At 40.0% G+C, this 21,635-nt stretch overlaps 1 protein-coding gene across 1 annotated transcript in view; it reads left to right on the plus strand.

Moving 5' to 3' along the window:
- Nucleotides 1-21,635, plus strand: part of SMC5 (structural maintenance of chromosomes 5) — a 117,749-nt gene that overhangs the window by 10,841 nt on the left and 85,273 nt on the right. Inside the window, exons 3-11 of the mRNA XM_089691060.1 lie at nucleotides 3,134-3,186; nucleotides 10,265-10,427; nucleotides 10,966-11,100; nucleotides 12,376-12,516; nucleotides 14,264-14,425; nucleotides 17,388-17,459; nucleotides 17,811-18,066; nucleotides 18,769-18,923; nucleotides 20,749-20,862. Coding sequence (XP_089547186.1) covers nucleotides 3,134-3,186; nucleotides 10,265-10,427; nucleotides 10,966-11,100; nucleotides 12,376-12,516; nucleotides 14,264-14,425; nucleotides 17,388-17,459; nucleotides 17,811-18,066; nucleotides 18,769-18,923; nucleotides 20,749-20,862 — 1,251 coding nt within the window. The remainder of the gene's footprint in view (nucleotides 1-3,133; nucleotides 3,187-10,264; nucleotides 10,428-10,965; nucleotides 11,101-12,375; nucleotides 12,517-14,263; nucleotides 14,426-17,387; nucleotides 17,460-17,810; nucleotides 18,067-18,768; nucleotides 18,924-20,748; nucleotides 20,863-21,635) is intronic.

Genomic DNA, 21,635 nt, shown 5'->3' on the forward strand with positions numbered 1-21,635 from the left:
GAGATTTCTGTAGGTCTTTAGCTGACACTCTGGGATTCTTCTTTACCTCATTCAGCATTCTGCGTTGTGCACTTGCAGTCATTTTTACAGGACGACCACGCCTAGGGAGAGTAGCAACAGTGCTAATCTTTCTCCATTTGTAGACAGTCTGTCTTACCATGGACACATGAACATCAAGGCTTTTGGAGATGCTTTTGTAACCCTTTCCAGCTTCATGCAAGTCAACAATTCTTGATCGTAGGTCATCTGAGAGCCCTTTTCTGCGAGGCATGGTTCACATCAGACAGTGCTTCTTGAAACCAGTAAACCCAAAACAGGGGTGTGTTTTTTAAGGGCAGGACAGCTGTCAGCAACACATCCAATATCATCACACTGATTGGAGTCAAGGTTGGCTCACTCCTGGCTCCAATTAGCTCTGGGAGAAGTCATTAAGCTAGGGCCTCACAAACTTTTTCCTCCCTGCACTGTGAATGTTTACATGTTATGTGCAATTAAACCATGGCAACATCTAATGTTTGTGTAGTATTATGTTCAGCAGACTGTGTTCTTCTATTGTTGTGACTTAGATGACATTCAGAGCACATTTTATGCCCAATTCATGCAAAACTCCACGTAATCCCAAGGGGTTCACATACTTTTTCTTGCAACTGTATGTGCAATAGCTGTTGCAAGAAGCTGCTATTCAAATAACATACATAACACTAATGCAATATAGTAGCCAACAATTTATGTACCTGTCTTTTTTTTTTTTTCTCTGGATTTCTAAAGGATTGCTACATTTGTACAAATGGCTACATGCTGTAAGGACACAGTGCTACAGCAGTTTTCTATTGTGGTTCAGATTAAAGTCAAACAGTAGCTGATACTTAGTATCCGTTGTTCCTTGTTGAACAGAGCCCTGTGTGGCTGTTTCCCTTTGCATTAACTGGCTACAATACATGCTGCAAGCACACAGAGCTCTATGGCAGTTGTTCTTGGTGGAGGGAATTGAATTAAAGCATTGTAACATTTATTTTTTAAATACAAATATTTTATATTTGCTTTCTATGTGCAATGGTATTACAGACAGTGGCCCTGATTCTCCTCTTCTGTGATCCCTTGCTGGAGCTTTCAGCTCCTCCTCTTCTTTTGGGGCATGTCCTAGAGATTAATTTATTACCTAAATCATATCTAGCCCCAAGAAACATAATTTTAAAGCTGAATTCCAGGTATTCAGTCACTTTGTAAACTGTGAAGGCACCTTATGAGTTAAGTCCAAGGAGGTGCATGACAGGTTGCATCTGACAGGTTTATTGCTGTGCTGGAAAGACACTCCTGGGATCTGAGAGGAGATAAACACACAAAGCAGCTATACCCACCCCTCCCATCTGCTGTCTATTCACAGAAGTCTTTGTGTTTTGTGAATTAGTTCAATATAATACAAAGGCTTTTGTGATTGTGCAGTCATTGCAGCTACAGTATCTCTACTGTTGAAGATGCTCAGATCAGAAAGATCAGCATTGGGCTTTCAGAAATACAGTGATAGCTGTCTTCCAGGAGTACCATAGACCCGTGAGATATAAATAATAGAGATAAGGCCAGGAGATGTCATGCATCTTGTTGGACTTGACAAATAATGTGCCTTCACTTTTTACAAAGGAGCAAAATTTCTCTTTCAGCTTTCATGTATTGCAGCTTACCAATCGTAATATGTGGTGGCTGCATTAGTTGTTTTTATTTAGGCCTTTTCATTTATTTTCACCTAGTAATTCTGCCAATAACATTCTATGTTCTCGGATGAAAACACTTACTGATTGCACTGTATCTATGGAGGAGCAGTGTTATCATCCCAGAAGTTCACAAGATTGCAGCTTGCCGTCCTTCCCTTTTTTTTTTTTTTTTCTTCACTGCAATGCATTGCACTGCTTTGTATTAGTGTAAACTATGCCCTGGATAACCCGGATTTTGGGCTATCTAGAAGGAATCCATTCAAAAACACATCCCACTGCACTTGGTGTGAATGGGCCCTTACATAGAGTGGAGGTGTTTTTCAGTCAACAAAAGATGGCTGAGAAAACCGATGACATTCTTTTTAGTCCACAGGAAGTTGAAATGGCACATATTTTCTGACGGGATTGACAGGTATTTTTTTTTTTGTGCTTGTAGTCTGGGAGCTGACATTTACTTATGAGCATGTGACACTCAAATGTACACAACAAATAGGTCAAGGCCAAATAATATGGTACAGGTATTGGCTGATTTCCAGCTTCTGTAAAGGGTTTTTCTGATGTCTATTATTGATAAAGTTTGTAAGCGTAAAGGGGAACTAGAGTTCACTCTACTTGCCTCCCCTCCCGTGATACCTGCTAGCGATTTTTTTTTATTTTTTTTTATGAGGTTCTGCTTAAAGAATATGTTACTCCAACACTTCATATTCCTGATATGTGTCTGTTGTACCATGTTCTTTTATGGAAAAGTATCCTGTTCTCTCATGCAGGCAAAACATGGGCCTCATACAGGTGTACGCTTAGGTATGCCCGTGTGAAGAAGGCTTCAGAGAAGTTGAGCTCCTTCTGCACTGTTTTTATCTGATGTACCATTTAGGCAAGCTGAAGATCAGGCGGTGTGGGAGCCTGCTGCTAAACCCCACACCACACATTCCTATTTTCCATGACTATGATGGGCAACCTCGCTGGCAAATATGAACGTGCAGAGGTCAGGAATGTGGTGGGCCATGGGGCAGGTATGCGCAGGCACCTCTAGACACATGCTGCATTCTCCACCCTGTAACTCCCTCTAAATGGAGCCTTTGGTTGCCTGCTGCTATTCCTTGCTTCATCTTCTGAAAATGCTAGTTGTCTGGCTATCATGCGGATCCAGTGTCTAATACTTTCTTAGGCACTGATCTTGACCAATTATGCAGAGCAATTGGTTGTACTTGCTGATCTGGGAAAAGCATGCCGATTTAAAAAGCTAGCAATTTTAAAAGACTGTCAACAAAGACAGGCCCAAGACTTCTTTCATTACAGTTTTTCTTTCAAGTTTGAGCCTGATTGGTAGTTGTGGGAAAATAAATTAGTGTGATACAGATATGATGGTAATCACATTTTATTTTGGGAAAGAAAACTCCCTAAGCTCTTTTTTTATTTTGCAGGTTGGCTTTTATGTGAAGCGTGGATGTCAGAAAGGCATGGTGGAGCTCGAATTGTAAGATTTGTTTTTTTATAGATACATTTGGATGTGTGTTAATGCAGGGAACTCATATAGTCCAACATTACTTGGGTTTGAAGTGAACCTGTGAATAAATCATAAGTAATAAACCAACAGCAGCAGTTTAGATGTTTTAAACTGTCAGCAAATACTTGTTGATGCCAATAGATGCAGTCCAGTGTCACTGGAAAACTGGCATAAGGAAAAATAAAAGTACCTTTCTTACTTTAATACATAAGAATAGGCACCCCCACAGAACACAACAGTACAAATACCCCCAAAATAAAGAAGACAGTTCAAGGTAATAGGCATGGCAAGTTTTTTTGAAGTAGTAATTCTTTGTTACAAAATTTTGGAAAATGAAGTTAAAAAATAGTTTTAGTCACATTTTCATCAATAATTTTTTTTATTAAATTTATTCAAATTGTTTTCTTTTTTATTACAATTTTGTTTGCTTTTTCTCTCTCTCTCTCTCTCTCTCTCTCTCCCATAACAAAGCCTATTGGCTTTGCTGATCACTGCTCTAAGTGAATCTATTCTGACCAAAAAGTACATTGGGTTAGGTTACATCTTGGAGTGCCTGCTAATACTGCTTTAGTATTCAAATTGATCTAGATATCCCTTTGGAGACCATTGGATCCTATGCCTAGGGCTTTTTAACTGCCAATGTCAGAGCCTCTGTTGACCACTGATGGTTTAACACTTCATAGCGGAGTTATAGTGGCTGGGTAATAGCATCAGGAGGTGATAGGGCTTAATATTGACTTGAAAAGAAGATGAGATCCTGAGTATTACCTTGGCCTATGGTCCATTGAGTTCCACAAATGCATAGGGTTTGATCTGAAGATGAACATATGTAGCACCTTGGTAATGTTGCTGCCTTAGCCACTTTTTGTTGCAGTTCAGGCTTCTCTTAATGCCTAAAGCTGGGCATACACTACTGAAATTGTCGGCACCTCCCAGCTCGAAAAAAAAGTTGATTTTTAAATCAACTTTTGTTGGAGTCTGTCTGAAAATTTTTTGCCGAACAGCACTGCTCAGGTATTCAGCAACCTATAGAGCAGTGACTGCTGAATATATTAGCCTGGCAGGTGCTGTTTCTTTATACACAGTACTTGGTATGCATTGATTTCACTCATTAAGCCCCATGGCTGTGTGGTCAGCTTAACTTGCCTACAACAGTGGTTGTTATGATTCACATTTTTTCTGTTTATGTGAATCTTTTTTGACTGTTTCCTTCATGTACAAAGAAAAACATCACATCTGTGAGTTGCAGCCTTTCAAACTTGCTGTGGTAGAGGTGCAGTATTTGTGGGCTATTAAAATAAAACTTTTTTTTTTTTTTTCTTTGTTCATTTTTGATAGAGCAAGGGAGGGTTATAACTCCTGTCAGTTTTTTTTTTTTCACCATCTGTGTCCACAGCAGAGATTTCCATTCATGTCCTGTCCCATAGCCACACAGGAAGCGAGAGGAAATTCCTGCAAATTAAGGGAATTTCTTGGGGATCCCCAGGTCACTAAAACTAGTGTCCCTATTTGACATATTCCCTCTACTTTTCTGGGGACAACCCAAAATATGTGATTTTCTTTTAACTTCTTTTTGCTTTTAACCACTTGCTAACCGTGCTATAGCCGGTTGTCCAGTTCCGGGAGGGCATCAGATGACGTCCTCCCAGAATGCGCCCTCCCGTGCGACCCCATGGGCGCGCTCCTGGCGATCTCCATGATTGCTGTGTCCTAAGGACACAGCTGATCATGTGATGTGGTAAAAGGCCAATCACAGTGGGATCAGCTGTGTCCACTGACACAGCAGATCAGCAGTAAATGCCGTTGCCGGTTAACGGCTGCACTTTCCTCACACTGTCACAGCATGAGTAAAGTACTGCCAATAACCGGCAATTGTCAGAGGATGGATCGGCACCTGATGATCAGTGCCCACCAGTGCAGCCCACCTGTGCCCAGCACTGCCACCCACCCACCAGTGCTCAGCAGTGCCCTTAATCAGTGCTGCCCTTCAGTGCCGTCTATCAGTGCCCATCGTTGCATATCAGTGCCAGCTCATTAGTGCCACCTATCAGTGCAGCCTCATCAACGCACATCCGTGAAGGGGAAAAATTACCTGTTTGCAAAATTTTGTAATAGAAACAAAGAAAAACTTTTTTTTTTTAAATAATTTTTTGCTCCTTTTTTGTTTATAACGCAAAAAATAAAACACCCAGTGGGATTAAATACCACCAAAAGAAAGCTCTATTTGTGTGAAGAAAATGATAAAAATTTCATATGGGTACAGTGTTGCATGACCACGTAATTGTCATTCAAATTGCGACAGCGCTGAAAATTTGGCCTGGGCAGAAACGGGGTAGGCAAGTGGTTAATGATCATGGTAAACAGAACAAATAAGAGAAGGTGAATATCTGTAATGGGGACTCGAACAGCAATACAAACTGACAGGTGTTCTAATCCATCTCCAATCTATCCAAAACTAAAAAAAAGTTTTGCCTTTTTAAGACTGTTCGCTCACAGCTAGTTCAGAGCTTGGCAGTAACAACACTGGTTTCTATATAGTAATCATTGAAGTCCCTAAAGCAGGTGGGCATCTTAGTTCCACTGTTACTGTGGCATACTTTTTCTTGATTTGATGGCTATGCTGCGTTGATTACCAACCATCTATCTGGAGAGACTACCTTTTACTAACCACTGAGGCAGTCTCCTTTAACTCAGGAACACTGGCAAGGCTCAACAGTAACAGCAGGCATCTTGGAGTGTGGATTTTTACTTAAATTTCACTTTACGTTGAAATAGTATATTGTTTACAGATAAAACTCAATTCACTAAGCTGTAATTATTATTATTATACAGGATTTATATAGCGCTAACAGTTTGCTCAACGCTTTACAATAGAACGGGAGACAATACAGCAACAATACAGTTCAATACAAGAGGGAAAGGAGGACCCTGCTCCTTGGAGCTTACAATCTAGGAGTAATAGTAATTTTGCATAGAGACTGTTGTTTTCAACAAAGGAAATGGAAAAAAAAATATCTCATGGCTAGAAATAATCATTGTTATAGCAGACAACCTAGTTACAGTCAGAGTAATTGGAGAGGCATGTAGGTGTTGTATGATAAAATGGTGGTTACTGGAGAAGTGCATGAGTCCAGTGGAGGTCAATAGAAAGGTGTGTGGTCAAAGGGGCTGCTACTGGAAAGAAAAATATAGGTCTGGGGTGGCATGGGCTTTGAAGTTAGGGCCATCAGAATAGACACCTGCCTAGAAGAGAAAACTTCCTCTTCTCCCCATCTCTTTGTCATGTGTTATGGCAGGGGAGTCCTCATTTGGCACTCGAAGTACACCGTAGATCACTTGTTATGCCATTACCAAGGACAAAAGTCAGCAGTACATGTTTGCAACTCTCAGGTGCTAAGGGTCACAAGACCTGCTGCCACTCTGATAGGCCAGGAGGGGAGAGGGAGCTCAAAGCTAGATCTCCATCTCATTTCCTAGCTTTGTCATGTAGCGCTTACCCCGAAAGTAGCCACTGTGAATATGCCCAGGTCTCCCTTGCTAGTACAGAAGCTGCCGGCCACAAACACAGTTCCATGCACACCAATATTACTGGCTTAAGTTGCCAATACTTTATACAATTTCCCTGAAATGTAACTTTAACTCTGTAGTGCAAGGGTCTGCCTGATTGCTTACAAATTGAAAGTGTTTAGGTTTGACCTCATATTAAATGATTTTGTAAAAAACTATAAGAAAATTGTACAAGAAAATTGTATAATGTATGGCCAACCTTTAGCGTAGGATATAAACAATAATTATCTACCTGCACTTGTGCAATTTATTACCCCCTAGCTATCAAACACCCTCTAGTATCAATAACTTATAAATATTTTTGTATACTGCACTAATAAAAACTATTACCTTAATACATTATATGCAAATATAATCATCTTAGTGTCATAGTTAATCAATATACTCATACTCCACGTACCACAAATATCATGTGCTGCTTCCTTAAGCTGGCCATGGATGGATCGAATCTTGGCTGGTTTAGCAGGCTGATTGTACTGAAGTCAATTCATTAATCAACTATGGTAAAACTAGCCTGTTGGATTTTTGTTTTAATGCATTTACTGCCAGCAGCTGAAGCCACCAGCAGTTATCATTGTGTTTTGCTGGCAAGGAAGGCCCGCCGCTGGCAGAACACAAACACGCAATCAGTGTTGATGGGGGAATCAAGCAATTTTCTCCACGAGTGGAAGGGGAAAAAAAATTGCATAATCTTTGGGCTACTTTAAACTGCCATCCAGCTTCCGCACTTTTCAGTGAGGGAGACAAAAAAGATTGTCTAGACCAGAACTCCAGGGGAGTGCCCTCAAGCAATCTTTTTCTCCAGGACCTCAGTCCAGCACCAGCTGAGGCCCAAACTGAGGCTCTGGTCCCACACTAGCTGCCTCCCAGGGGCCACAGCCCCAGGAAAACTGGAACCCTCCTAGCAGAGGAAGAACTCTCTGCTGTGGCCTCCCAATGATTTTATCATTTCTCCAAACACCTTTTAGATGCTCCCTTCAAGGGTTTGGCTGAGGCATGATAAATGTTCATGACTTTGACTCTTACAAAACAAACATAAAAAGAACCAAGGTGCTCAACCACTGTGGACAATTAAAACAAATAAGTCCCTAGTTGAGATCCTACTTGGGAATAGGAGAAAAAAAGAAAATAGCACACAATATTTCAGTTCAAAGACTCGAAGAATTCCGGTGGTTTATGGAGCTGTGAGATTGCTGTTGTAACATGTAATGTTCATACTTGTGGACACATACCAAAGGGTTAAAATCAATCCAGAGCATAAGTTCAGAACAATCTCCACACTGTGCAGTTAGGATTGTAGAACACTTTCTCTAGCATCCGTGGTGTGCAGTATACACTGTGCATAAATTCAGAACACGGTGGGGATATATAGCAGAGGAGCACTGGTCCCGAACACTCAAACCTGCAGGTGCATGGTAATCTGCAATCCAAATTGAAGATGAAAGTAGCAGGGAATCCGGCTGGCTGAGACACCAGAACTGCCACGCTGGAGCAAGCAGATCAAAATTGCAGCACTGTGAAACCGTAAGTCTAGCAGACATTAATCCGGAGTCCCCAGCAGCCAAAAGCGTCTCTAGTCTCCAAATGACATAGACTGTGTCTCGAAACATGTAATCTTGAAGACCAGAGAAGATTGATGTCTGCTTGGAGACCTCCGGTTTCACAGTGCAGCAGTTCTGGTTCGCTCGCTTTGGCATGACAGTTCTGGTGTCTCATCTGACCGGAATTCCTTGGTGCTTCCGCATTCTCTTCGGATTGTAGATTAACATACGCTTGGGTCAGGTGTTCAGGACCAGTGCCCCTCTGCTATGTATCCCCACCGTGTTCTGAATTTACGCACAGTGTATACTGCATACAGCTGCTGCCACAGTAAGCGCTCTACAATCCTAACTGCACAGTGTGGAGTTTGTTCCTAACTTGTGCTGTGGATTTATTTTAACACTTTATTGACTCCTGAAAAACAATTCCTTTAACCACCGCCCGCCATATAGTAATATGATGGACGCAAGGTGGTTCTCTCGTTCTGGGAGGACGTCATATGATGTCCTCCCATTCTCACCGCGCATGTGCGGCTCCCAGAGCGCACAGCGATCGGTGGTGCGCTGTGTCCCTAGGACACAGCGGATCACCGATCCACGGAAAGAGCCGAAGATGTCAGCTCAGTCATGTGATCAGCTGTGTCCAATCACAGCTGATCACATGTAAACGGGGAAATGCCGTTTATCGGCATTTCTCTCTTCTCGAGCTGTCACGCTGAGGTGCTGAGGAGAGACGCTAATCGGCATTCCGCGGAGGGGACATCTACACTGATCATCAGAGCACTGATGATCAGTGTGCCTTGATGATCAGTGTAGCCCCATCAGTGCCAGCTGTCAGTGCTCATCAGTGCCAGTGCCTACCAGTGCACATCAATGCCACATATCAGTGCCCATCTGAGCTGCCTTTCAGTGTCACCCATCAGTGCCAGTCAGTGCCACCTAACACTGCCAGTCAGTGCCGCCTATCAGTGCTGTCTTTCAGTGCCCATCAGTGATGCCTGTCAATGCCCATCAGTGCCACCTACCAGTGCCTCCTCATCAGTGCCACCTATCAGTGCCCATCACTGCAGCCTCATTAGCGCACATCAGTGAAGGAGAAAAGTCATTTATTTACAAAAACTAAGAAAAAACTTTTTTTTTTCAAAATTTTCAGTGGTTTTTGGTTTAAGAAAAAATAAAAAACCCAGAGTTGATTAAATAGCAACAAAATAAAGCTCTATCTGTCACAAAAAATGATACAAATTTCATATGGGTACAGTGTTGCATGACCGCGCAATTATCATTCAAAGTGCAACAGCGCTGGAAATTGGCCTGGGCAGGAAGGGGGTATAAGTGCCCTGTAGGCTTGAGGTTAATATGTCAATGATATTTGGACAATTTGTTCCCAAGTTAGAACATTACATGTTAGAACAGAAAACGCATAACTTCATAAACCATGGGCAGCCTTTGAGTCTCTTTGTGCTGAGATATTGTATATAACTTTGACTCTTCCTGCCCTATATTTTGGATGCTTCTCTAAGAAGCACATAGGTGAAATCAAACACCCAGTTTAGAAAGCTCTGACCAGACAAAAATAATGGATCACTACTCCACTGGCTACAGTGAAGTCAACAACTAAATTTAGCCTAACTAAAGGAGGGCACTACCTCATTAACAGTAACTATAGGATAAGGCTTTCAACAGTTAAAGCTGAACTCCAAGGAAAATAAAAACCCTTGCAGTTGAGATCCCTCTGCACAGCAAGGGTTAAATACTAATTTTTGCCTTGGGTACCAGGACAAAGGACATTTTATATTGTTGGTGAATTGAGCATACAGTGTTATAAGTGCGTGTACTTTAAGGTACCCTTTAAATGTCATGTGCTTGTAAATGCATTTTTATTTATAAGGTCTATTCATAAAGCTAAGTTTTCGCTGTTCAATGAGTATTACTTGTTACACTAGGTACAAATCATCTGGGAATCTGATCCTAATGCGTGAAATTCAAGTATCAAATAACCAGTCAACATGGTACATCAATGGAAGGAGTGCCTCCTTAAAGTTGGTTGAAGAGCAGGTAGCTGCATTGAATATTCAAGTTGGAAATCTTTGTCAGTTTCTGCCACAGGTATGTAAATGATAACGAGGTGCCCTTGTGCAAAAAAAAAAATAAATCTTCAACTATGTCTATTCTAGGATGGTATATGCCTTGCATGATATTTTAGCAAAAGTGTTAACATTGATAATGCTTTGTGGATCTTGATAGGTCATTGAGAAAAAAGGTGGTAAATGGCAATTATATATGCATATGTTGATTTAAAAAAAAATTAATAAAGCAGAACCAAACCCAACGATTTATCTGTTTCCCAAAACCGGTAAATTGCAGACATGCAATGAATGATAACTGTCACAGCTGCTTTTATTATTTATTCAACCAAACTGTCAAGCCCTCAAATGGTTGGTGTCATAAGTGGTCACCTTAGTGCAGCATCATGATAACTGAAATAGAAGCTAAGATGGCAGTGCCCTTGGCTGTAAAGGAGAGGAGGGTTTTATTCTGCTTTAAGTTTATAATGACATTTTACCAGATATGTCTTTAATAAATAAATGGCTGTGGTCTGTGATTTCTTAATTGTGATTTTTATCAATGTTCATTTTTATTTTAGGATAAAGTTGGAGAATTTGCCAAGCTATCTAAAACTGAGCTCTTGGAAGCAACAGAGAAGTCTGTTGGACCTCCAGAAATGCACCGATTTCACTGTGAACTAAAAAACTGCAGAGAAAAGGAAAAAGAACTTGAGGTACTTTTTGAGCATGAGATATTTTATGTGGATACAAATGATACATACTAAATTTGCAGGCTTAGCTTGTTAGGCTTCAATTAAAGCGCAAGAAAAGAAAAAAGGAAGCCCCTTACACAACGGTAATTAACATCTCTTCCCACCCGACCAATTGTAATATGATGGCCAGACAGGAGGTCCCTCATTCTGGGTAGATGTCATATGACATACTCCCAATAATGTGCCTTGCATCGTGCTGTGGCTTGGTCTGTCACTGCGGTGTCTGGTGGATGACAGATCAGTGTACCTGACCACTGCTGGTACCATGTGATTGCTGGGACCAATCACAGCCGGTCATATGTCAATTGTACACAATGGATGGCTTCCATTCATAGCCATTCATTGTGTACTATTATGTTGCTTGCTGTAATTGGTCACAGTGATAACTTGCTACAGCCTGGGTCAATCACAGCCCATCTGTACCGTGTGATTAGCTGTGGCCAATCACTGCTAATCACAACAATGCACAATTTATGGATTCATGCACAACAAATGGTTGCCTGTAACAGTGATTATCACTGTTATAAGCGATCATGGTGTGTGTCTGTGCATGTGTAAAACAAAAAAAGAAAGGTAAACAAAATGTAATAAAAAAAGAACAATTGTAAAAAAATAAAAAAAAAATTGTAACAAAAAATTACTACTTCAAAAAACTTGCCATGCTTGCATTCAATGTAGAACCAACAGCATTGTAGATCAGCTGACAGGATCCACAGGTAATAAAACTATATTACAGGAGGGAATTTGTTACGTTAATGCTAGTGACAGACTGCATCATACAGTATGTCGTTTGTATATGTCCCAATAGTTCCAGTTTAAACTCCTAGTGAAAGCAGGATTAAAGTGTAAAGCTTAGATCCAGCTCTGCAGTCAGTCATGCTGAAATGGACTGTTTCTTAGTGGAGGAACTGTAGATGCACCTTTTAAAATGAGTGTCTATAGAAGGACTTACTGTAACAACAATTCCAATTCAGAGCAGCTCAGTAGAGACCTGAACAGGTTTTATTTAAATACCCAAAGCTTACTGAGGGTTTATATATACTTGTATGAGTTTTTGTTTTGTCCTTTCGTCTTCTTTCTGCAAATTCCCAGCAAAATGCCTGAAAATCCATGTAGTGTGAATGAGTCCAAGTCTTGTATCCTTGCAAAGCTTTTTTTAGATAGGGAAAACAATGTCTAAAATAGTGGCAATTTCAATAGCTCCCAATGACTTATGCAAATGTTTGAATTCTACAGAATAAATGTAAAGGCCATGAAGAGGTTTTGGAAAAATTGAAGCAAGGGAATGAACGTTATAAGCAGGATGTTGAGCGATATTATGAAAGGAAGCGTCACCTTGACAAAATCAAGATGCTGGAGAGGAAACGGCCTTGGGTGGTAAGATTCCCATTTGATTTAAATTTGTTGTTGACTGTGCTTTTCATACATGATTAAGAATATAAATGCATGAAATTGATTGTAGTCTTTTTGTCCTGTTGTACTGTGCTCAAAACTATACTTTGCCTTTATATTTTTAATTGGGGAACCTTATATTTAAGTGGGGAAACCTGTACTGGTGGCAACTATGTAAGATGGGTCTTCCCTCTTTTTAGAGAGGTTTTCTTATTAAAGTGGTTATAAAGCCTAAACAATTTTTACCTTAATGCATTCCTTGCATTAAGGTAAAAAATGTTTAGGCATCAAAATTCAGTATCCCCCCCCCCCCCCCTCCTCTACTCACCTGAGCCTGCATTCGATCCATCACTGTGCATGCCTGCAGCTCTTCTCTCCCCTTACTTATTGGTCTCACTGTTTTGCTGAGGCAGTGGGATCTGTCAATCAAAGCTAGTGCAAGGGAGTGGGTGGTGGGTTCGAGTCCTGCTGTCTGCGACAAGAGATGCAGACAGTGAGGCTCAGGAGTGAGCTTGCACCTAGTGTCCCCATAGAAAGTGGCTCTCTATGGGTGCTCTCAGAGGAGGGGAGGAGCCAGGTGCGCTGGCAGGGTACCCGAGAAGAGTAGGTTCGGGGCTCTCTGTGCAATTCCATTGCACAGAGCAGGTAAGTATAAACCTGTGTTTTTCTGTAAACAAAGCATTTACAATCCCTTTAAATCCTGCTGTGTTTCTGGGACAGGAAGTAAAAATAAACCGGACACAATAAAATAGAACTATAGGCAAAGCTTTTTTTTTCATTTGGAATAGAGCAAGGGAGGGTTATAACACTTGTCAGATTTTTTTTTTTTTTTTTTGCCATCGATGTCCCTTTGTGGAGATTTCCCTTTATTTCCTGTCCCATAACCAAATAGGAAGTGAGAGAAAATTCCTGCAAATTAAGGAAATTCCTTGAGGACCCCCAGGTCACCAGAACTAGTGTCCCCATTGGAAGATTTCCTCTCCTATTATTTTTCAGGGACAACACAAAATTTGGAATTTTCTTTTACTTTCAGTGATAATGGTAAACAGGACAAAGAAACAGGGTGAATCTCCCTAATGGGATGCAGACCGCAATAAAAACTGACAGGTGTTCTAATCCCTCTCCGCTCTGTCCAAAACTAAAAAAAAAAAAAAGTTTTGCCTTTAGTTATAGTTTAAAGTGTAATGCCACTAAAAAATGAAAATTTGACCATGATTGCTAGGTCACATAACATGAAATTTGATATTATCCATTTTGTGGATTGCTGATTGTCTAGATTAGAAACCGTAGTCTAAGCTAGACAATCAGCAGTCTCTTGTACTGTAAGCATTCCAGCAGAGCTCCAAGTAGCCCTGCCCTCATCCCTCCTGGTCATCCGCACCATGTTCTGCAACTAATGAGTCCCAGTAATGATGATCCTAAGGTGACAGGAGACATGCCTAGCAGCTACTATGGTAAACTAAACCCCGAAGGTTAAAGGTCACGTGACAGGCAGACTTTAAAAAAAAAATAAAAATATTAAGTGTATTCCAAAAATTTTAAAAAAATGTTGATTTTATACCATTGTGGGTGATAATTGTCTAGCGATGAATCAACTTTCCTTCCACTTTAACCTTGTTCTGTTTAAACAAACTATTTGACTTTAAAATTCACTAAATTTTTTTCTAAAATTCAAAATGTAAAATATATTGTGGTATATTTTAGGAATTAATGTCATACTTTCCCTCATAAGGAATATGAAGATTGCCGTCAACAATATGAAGAAGTGAAGCAAAAACGTGATAAGTTAAAAGAAGAGCTTAAGAGAAAACAAGAATCTCAAGCACCTCTTACGCAAAAAATCCAGCAGTATGATAAGCAGCACAAGCAAATTGATGGACGAATTAAAGAAAAAGTAAGTTCCAGTAGATGAGGAAGCTTACAAAAGTGGTAGCTTACAGAGTGCCCAAAGTCTTGGGATGGATGGGGGCATGGTGGTCTCCGTAGAGTTTCAGGGGCAGTAGGTGGGCACCTGGAGGTGCTTGTTATTTTTAACAACTGCCACTTCAGAGATGTTTCTCCCTCTGTTGATTTCCTTTGCAGTTAAGCTGTATTAAGTTTTTAGAAACATAAGCAAAATGTTTGCCTAGGAGCTGATACAACAATACACTGTTGTTATCTATATTCACCAGGAAAACATCTGTACAGCTTCCTGATGTAGTTTCGCTTATACAACTGCCTTACTTTCACTGGAAGGAATTTCAGTCCCTTGTTTAATGAGTGAGTTAATGGACCCTGAGGCATTCTCATTGGACAGTGGAATATTCCTGACAGGGCTTAGCCATTAAGGTAGCGCAAGTCTCAGTAGTGAAGTAAAATTAAATCAAAGAAGGGCACAGGAAGTAGCTTTTCTGGCTAATGAATGTGATAACAGACATCTTGTGAATTCTACTCTTAGGTAGGACTTTACCTTTTTTATAGCTTTAAAACAGAGCATTCAGGCCCCATTCATGTGTGGGTCATGTGAATGCTTGTTTTTCCATGCTTTTGTTGCGTGTTTTTACTTGAATGGACTGCCATGCATGTGACCAACATGCCAAAAGAAGCTCCTGCACCTTTTTGGGCGTTGAGCTTTGCATGTTTTTTTACCATGTTGTGGACTGTGTTTGAGGTGCCATTAACAATCAACAGCACCGCAAGCACGATGCAAACTTTTTGCATGTTCCAGGAATGTGCAGATGTGAGTACAGCCTTAAAGTATAGCTAAAGGAAAAACTTTTTTTGTTTTGGATAGATTGCCAGAGGGATTATAAACTAGTGATGCACCAATTAATGGGCTGAAAATAGGGTTATCAGCTTTTTGAACTTCAGTTCAAAAGCGCGTCCCATTGATTTCAGTGCAAAAATGCGTCCCATTGACTTGACTTCAATGCATACTCGCATCCCATTGACTTGACCTCAATGAATAATCTCATTCCATTGACTTCAATGCATAATCGCGTTCCATTGACTTCAATGCATAATCACGTCCCATCGACTTCAATGCATAATCACGTCCCATCGGCTTCAATGCATAATCACGTCCCATCGACTTCAATGCATAATTACGTCCCATCGACTTCAATGCATAATTACGTCCCATTGACTTCAATGCATAATCATGTCCCGTTGACTTCAATGCATAATCACGTCCCATCAACTTCAATGCATAATCACGTCCCATCGACTTCAATGCATAATCACGTCTCATCGACTTCAATGCATAATCACATCCCATCGACTTCAATGCATAATCACGTCCCATCGACTTCAATGCATAATCACGTCCCATCGACTTCAATGCATAATCACGTCCCATCGACTTCAATGCATAATCACGTCCCATTGACTTCAATGCATAATCACGTCCCATTGACTTCAATGCATAATCACGTCCCATTGACTTCAATGCATAATCACGTCCCATTGACTTCAATGCATAATCACGTCCCATTGACTTAAGTTCTAAAAAGCCACCCATTGACCTTCAATGTAAAAACGCAGCCCATTGACTTCAGTGACGTTAAATCCACCTTTTGAGTTTTTTGACTGCGCAGGATGGAAAATGTTTCTTCAACAAATTATGCTATAACTTTGAATGTGTTTTTTGTTCACGAAAAATTGCATATATTGTAATGAAACCTGTTTAAATACATCTGCTATTCCATTCAGACAACAGGTTTGGACAAAATTTTAAGGGTTTTTGAATGCGATTAGTTAAACTGGAACTTCAATCAATATTGACTATTTTTTAGGGGTGCACCGAAATTTTGGAGGCCGAAAACACTCCTATTGGCCATTGGCCAATATGAAAATAAGCCCCGATACAGGTGCCGAAAATAATCCTGCCCCCTCGGCGCCGCTGCCGCCACCCTCCGCCGCCACTCTCCGCCGCTCGGTGGTTCTCAGCCTTAATTGAGAAACCACCGAACGATCCTGGCACTGGAGATAGAGACAAGTGACGGAAAGATGACCTCCACTGATCTCTATGCCCTTGGAGGACTGGAGCGATGTCCGTTATGGCTCCTGCTCCTTGTTAACAAGGTTATTTTTTTATAAAGCACTAGATCAATGCTTTTTTTTTTTTTTTTATATAATGCTTTACATTGTGGAGGAGAGATGTGGGGTCTTATTGACCCCATATCTCTCCATAAAGACCTGTCACTATTTCTATGACAGGGGATGCATGCATTCCTTGTGATAGGAATAAAACTGATTAAATTTTTTTTTTTAAAGGGACAGTGTAAAAAAAAAAAAAAAAAAAAAAGGGAGTATTTGACACACAAGTTTTTTTGCCTGAATGCATAGAATGCATTCAAGTAAAAAAAATCTTGAAGCTTTAGATCTACTTTAACTCAATGATGGCCATAAAGAATGTTCTGACAAATGATTTTTTAGGAACATTTGAATGAAAATCTTACCTTGTGTGGCCACTTTTAAACTAAAAAAATAACTAAGTTGATTTAGGACAGCCTTTCTACACCTTCCCAACACAGTGGAACCCTTGAAATAACCTTTCGGTCTCGGGAACAACCGATGATACATTAGTGAGATGGTCAGTGGGAAGAATGCTCCTTACACTTGTGGTCACTAGAAAGATGTAACCCCTTGTAGATGGATAAAAAGATCATTGTCAGTGTCAGTGGGAACTTATCTGAGAGGTAAAAATTGCTCAAGGAACACCTAGCAACCTCTGGAGGTTGAGAAACCCTGATTGAAGACCTATACAGTTTGAAGATAGTTGAATGTGTTGTAATGGCTCATATCAAGATGACCAATTGCTAGTAGTAATTAAAGTTTATTATAACATTTTACAGAATGTTTTATTGTTTTAACAGGTGAGTGAAATTCGTGAAACTTCACAGAAGTGCAAACAGACACAAGAATTTTTGGAAAAGAAAGAAAAGCAGGTTTGTATTTTAATGCAGGTCTCTACGTATCACAAATGATGGGTGGGGCTCCCATGTCCTTGTTGCTATCCTGCTTCTAAAATTGTCGCGATACTTCTGTCCAGTTTAGGTTTTTATATACTATCTTGTTAATACTACCTCTTTGCTGTGTGTACAAAAAGTGTTGTGTACAAGTTGCCTATTTTCCAGATATTTGACCAACACAACTTTTTGCCTTTCTTGTTTAATGGAAAGTTTCATTTCACAGCTTTTTGTTTTATTACATAATTAAAGTGGCTTATCGTTTACATGAGTATTTCCTTTACTTGCTATTAGCTCATGTGGTTTGTTGTCTTTAATATTATGGAACAGATAGAAGATGTTCAACAAAAGCTGAGAATGAAGAGAGATGAAGAACAGGACCGACAGAAAAAGATTGTTAACATTCGTAAGATGATTGAAGATTGGCAAAATGAGTTGAGCTCAATGGGGAATCTAGAGGCATTTCAGCAGGAGATGGATGTGATTGGTCGTGAACTGACTCAAATTCAGGAAGAAAAAGCAAACACAGAAAATGAAATGAGTGACTTGCGTATGGAGAGGCAAAACATGGAGAGAGAAAAGAGAGGTGACCTTGGATTAGTTATTTCCATTTTTATGTGCTAAACATGAATATAATTTTTTTTTTCGCTTTCTTATTTCTACGTTAAGTGCATAACAGCAGTTTTACATGTTGGGTACCCATTTGCTTCCAATATCTCAAATGCTCATAGCTAAGACCAGCTATTTCAGAAAGCTTTGTCGTAAATACGTTGAGTATTTATCTTTGCTGAAATCATGTCAGTTAGGGCTCTTTCACACTGGCGGCAAGGGTCCAGTAAAAACAAGTGGCTGAGCTATGGTTTTACTGCCCCCAGCCACCCACTGGAATTCTAATATTACAGTTTGACAAAGCTTATACACATGCTGTGGCAATCTTAACTTGGACTGCAGAATTTGACAGACTGTCACCTGTCAGACTCGGCCATTGAGTTCAATGGGGCCACACCACAACTTCAAGCCAAATACTTTGCTTGCAGTTGCGTTGTGATCCTACATTGTAAAAAAATAAATAAATAAAAAAGGTAAAAACATTAAAAATGGATGAAGCCAGCAAATTAAACATAATCCATCATTCTGCTAAAACAGGGCACATACTGTGATTAATCTGTGATGCATTTAACCCCAAGCAGCACTTATTCATAGAGTAATGTTTTGTTTTTCTGTAGTTCTTTAAAATATATATATTTTTTCTTTTTTTTACATTAATACGCATTTTTACTTTTCACAGACAAAGGTAATCTTCTTAAGCAGCATGATAATTTACTGAATCTAAAAGAACAAAACCTGCAAAAGAAATTTTCAGACACTTACAATGCAGTTGTTTGGCTTAAAGAGAATAAAGATCGGTTCAAGAAACGTGTCTGTTTTCCCATTATGTTAGAGGTCAGTCCATTTCAGAAAATGTTTGCAATATACTTTCTCATGCTAAGCATCTCTGAGTAAAATCTACCAAGCTTTGTTCAGACAAGGGATTCAAGAAAAACCTTTTAACATCATAGTTCAGCCAAATGTGCAAGCAGTTCTGGAATTTTACCCTTAGAAGCATGATCACAACTTTTTAAAGTACTACTAAAAGCTCCTATGAAGTACCAGATCTGCTTTCTATGTCGCACACAAGCCTCGTAAATCAAAATCATCCTTTATCGTCTATCTCCTCTGACTTGATCAAATCCTCCTTATTGTGTCTCACATAGCCCCCTGCATGTCTTGGCTTATCAGAAAATGATAGGCACTGCTAGGTGTGACCAGCTGGATTGGCAAAATAAAGGCTTTTCAATGAGTAGTGATACCCCCCCCCCCCCCCCAAAAAATAACCCCTTTTTGGAAAGTAGACACTTCAAGGTATTTAGTAGGAGGCATGGTGAATTTTTAAAAGCCTACCCCCCCACCATTTATTTATTTATTTTTACATACTGTCACCAGTGCAGTGCCATGTCATCATGTGACTGGTGTTGCAGTGTTTTTTTTTACATACTATGACCTGAGCACTACAGTGTTACCATAGTGCCATAGTGCCAATGTAATGCTTTGAGGAGGTGATCAAGATTTTTTTTTTTCTTTTTTTCTTTTTTTCTTTTTTTTTTATAGTATGATTGCTTATTACAGTGATTATCACGGTAATAAGAAATAATTTTTAAGGATGGCATCCATTCATGTACTATTGTGTTAGCTGCGATTGGCCACAGCTATCACATGGTACAGGTCCGCTGTGATTGTCCCTGTCTGTACCATGTGATCACTGTGACCAATCACAGAGATAACAATGATCACAATTGTACACAATGAATGGCTATGAATGAAAGTTATTGTGTACATTTGATATGTGATCGCTGTGATTGGTCACAGCGATCACATGGTACCAGAGCTGGCCTGGTACAATTATCTGTCTTCCTCTGTGTCCTGTGGACAGATGCGGTGGCAGATCGCGGTTCTGCATGGCCTCTAGGATGTGCACAAAGTGCTCGCTCGACTGGGAGGACATCTACCTAGAAAAAGGAAGCTCCTGCCTGGCCTGCGATAGGCTGGGCAGGAGGTGGTTAAGTGCTGCAGTGCTTTTAAGTGCTTTTTTATTTAATAAGAGGCCATAGTTCTCTATGAAGAAAATCTTCACTACACACTTTATGTACAGGCACTGATGCTGTACTCAGGACAAACACAGAAAGCAATCGTTGGAGCATGATGCATATCTGCCCTTTCAAGCACCACTGAATGGTGGCTACATGTGGCTACAGGACTTTGCTATACTGTTTAATATTATCTAATTTAGGGGGACAAAACCCTTAGTTTTGTGCTTCCAAATTAAGAGAAGAAACAGAATTCATGTCTTGTGGAAAACATTGAAGGGGGAGAGCTTCTTGATAGTTGGGAGGGAGGGCTTCTTGATAGTTGAAGTAGCTTTTTTGGCTATACTTCTGTAGGTCATAGAAGTACAGTTTATTCTGCATTTCTGTGACCCATTTTCAGCTGACAGCTGAAACAACGGTGTTTGATCATTCAGTTCTCACTGCAATGTCGGTGGGGGACAGATGCAGCTTTGGATCGATGCTGCATTCGCCTAGGTGAGTATAAATGTGGGGGGTTTTTTTGTTGTTTTTTTTTTTTTGGAAACACTCAAGTGAATATACATTTTTCTTTTTAAATGAGCACTAGAGCATATGTGTTTGCAGTTGATAATTCACGACTATTTATTTATTTTTTCTCACTACAGATTAATGTGAAAAATAATAGGTATGCAAAATATGTGGAAAATCACATTTCAGTAAATGACATGAAAGCCTTTGTGTTTGAAAGCCAAGAGGATATGGAGGCTTTTTTGAAAGAGGTAAGTGTTTTTTTTTATGTTCGTCGTTGCTCTTGTACGTGATCATATGCTGCCCAAATAAATCCACAGTATTTGACTTATTAGTGACAGTTTTTTTTTTTAATTGTCTTGGAAAGGTTGACACCTCTGTCTGGTTTTATGTCCCATAAGTGAATCCTTTCCTTCACTTTTAGGCTTGGTGGCAATCATTGCATTGCTTTCAGTAGAGCATCTTTTACCCCCATCTTAAAGTGGCATTAAACCCAAAAGCAAACATTTATTATTTTGCACATTACCATTTCTTAGATGTGATGGCTGCATTATTTTTCTTTTTCTAGGATCTTTTTCTTCTATTTTCAGCTGGTGATCCCATTCACACCCCCCCCCATTACCCTTCCCTTCCCAGCACAAACGCCCCACCCATTCCTTCACAAGCCCCTCCACCCCCCTTTCAATCTTACAGGCTGAAACTACAGGAGTAGTGAGCAGGCTCTGGAGAAAAGGTGCAGAAGAAAAACATGCGGTCCAATAGAACCCAAACGCGTGACTTAAACCTGTCCCTCACTAAAATCATCAATCATAAATCAAGTGTGAAACATAAATGTCCATATAGTACCATCATACATGCTAATGGAAAGAGTAACACAATAATTTTCTCCTTATACGGGTGCTCCAGTGTTAGTGCAAGTGGTGAGTGTAAATCCTAAACAGCCAGCATGCCCGTTACACACTTGTTTTTTTTTACCTTCCTGCATTCTATGCAGTAAAGTAAAAAACCTGCATGCAGATTTCCC

This window comes from Staurois parvus, unplaced genomic scaffold, assembly GCF_062004578.1.
Source record: "Staurois parvus isolate SC_StPar_1 unplaced genomic scaffold, SC_StPar_1.0 ptg000549l, whole genome shotgun sequence".
Lineage (NCBI taxonomy): Eukaryota > Metazoa > Chordata > Amphibia > Anura > Ranidae > Staurois > Staurois parvus.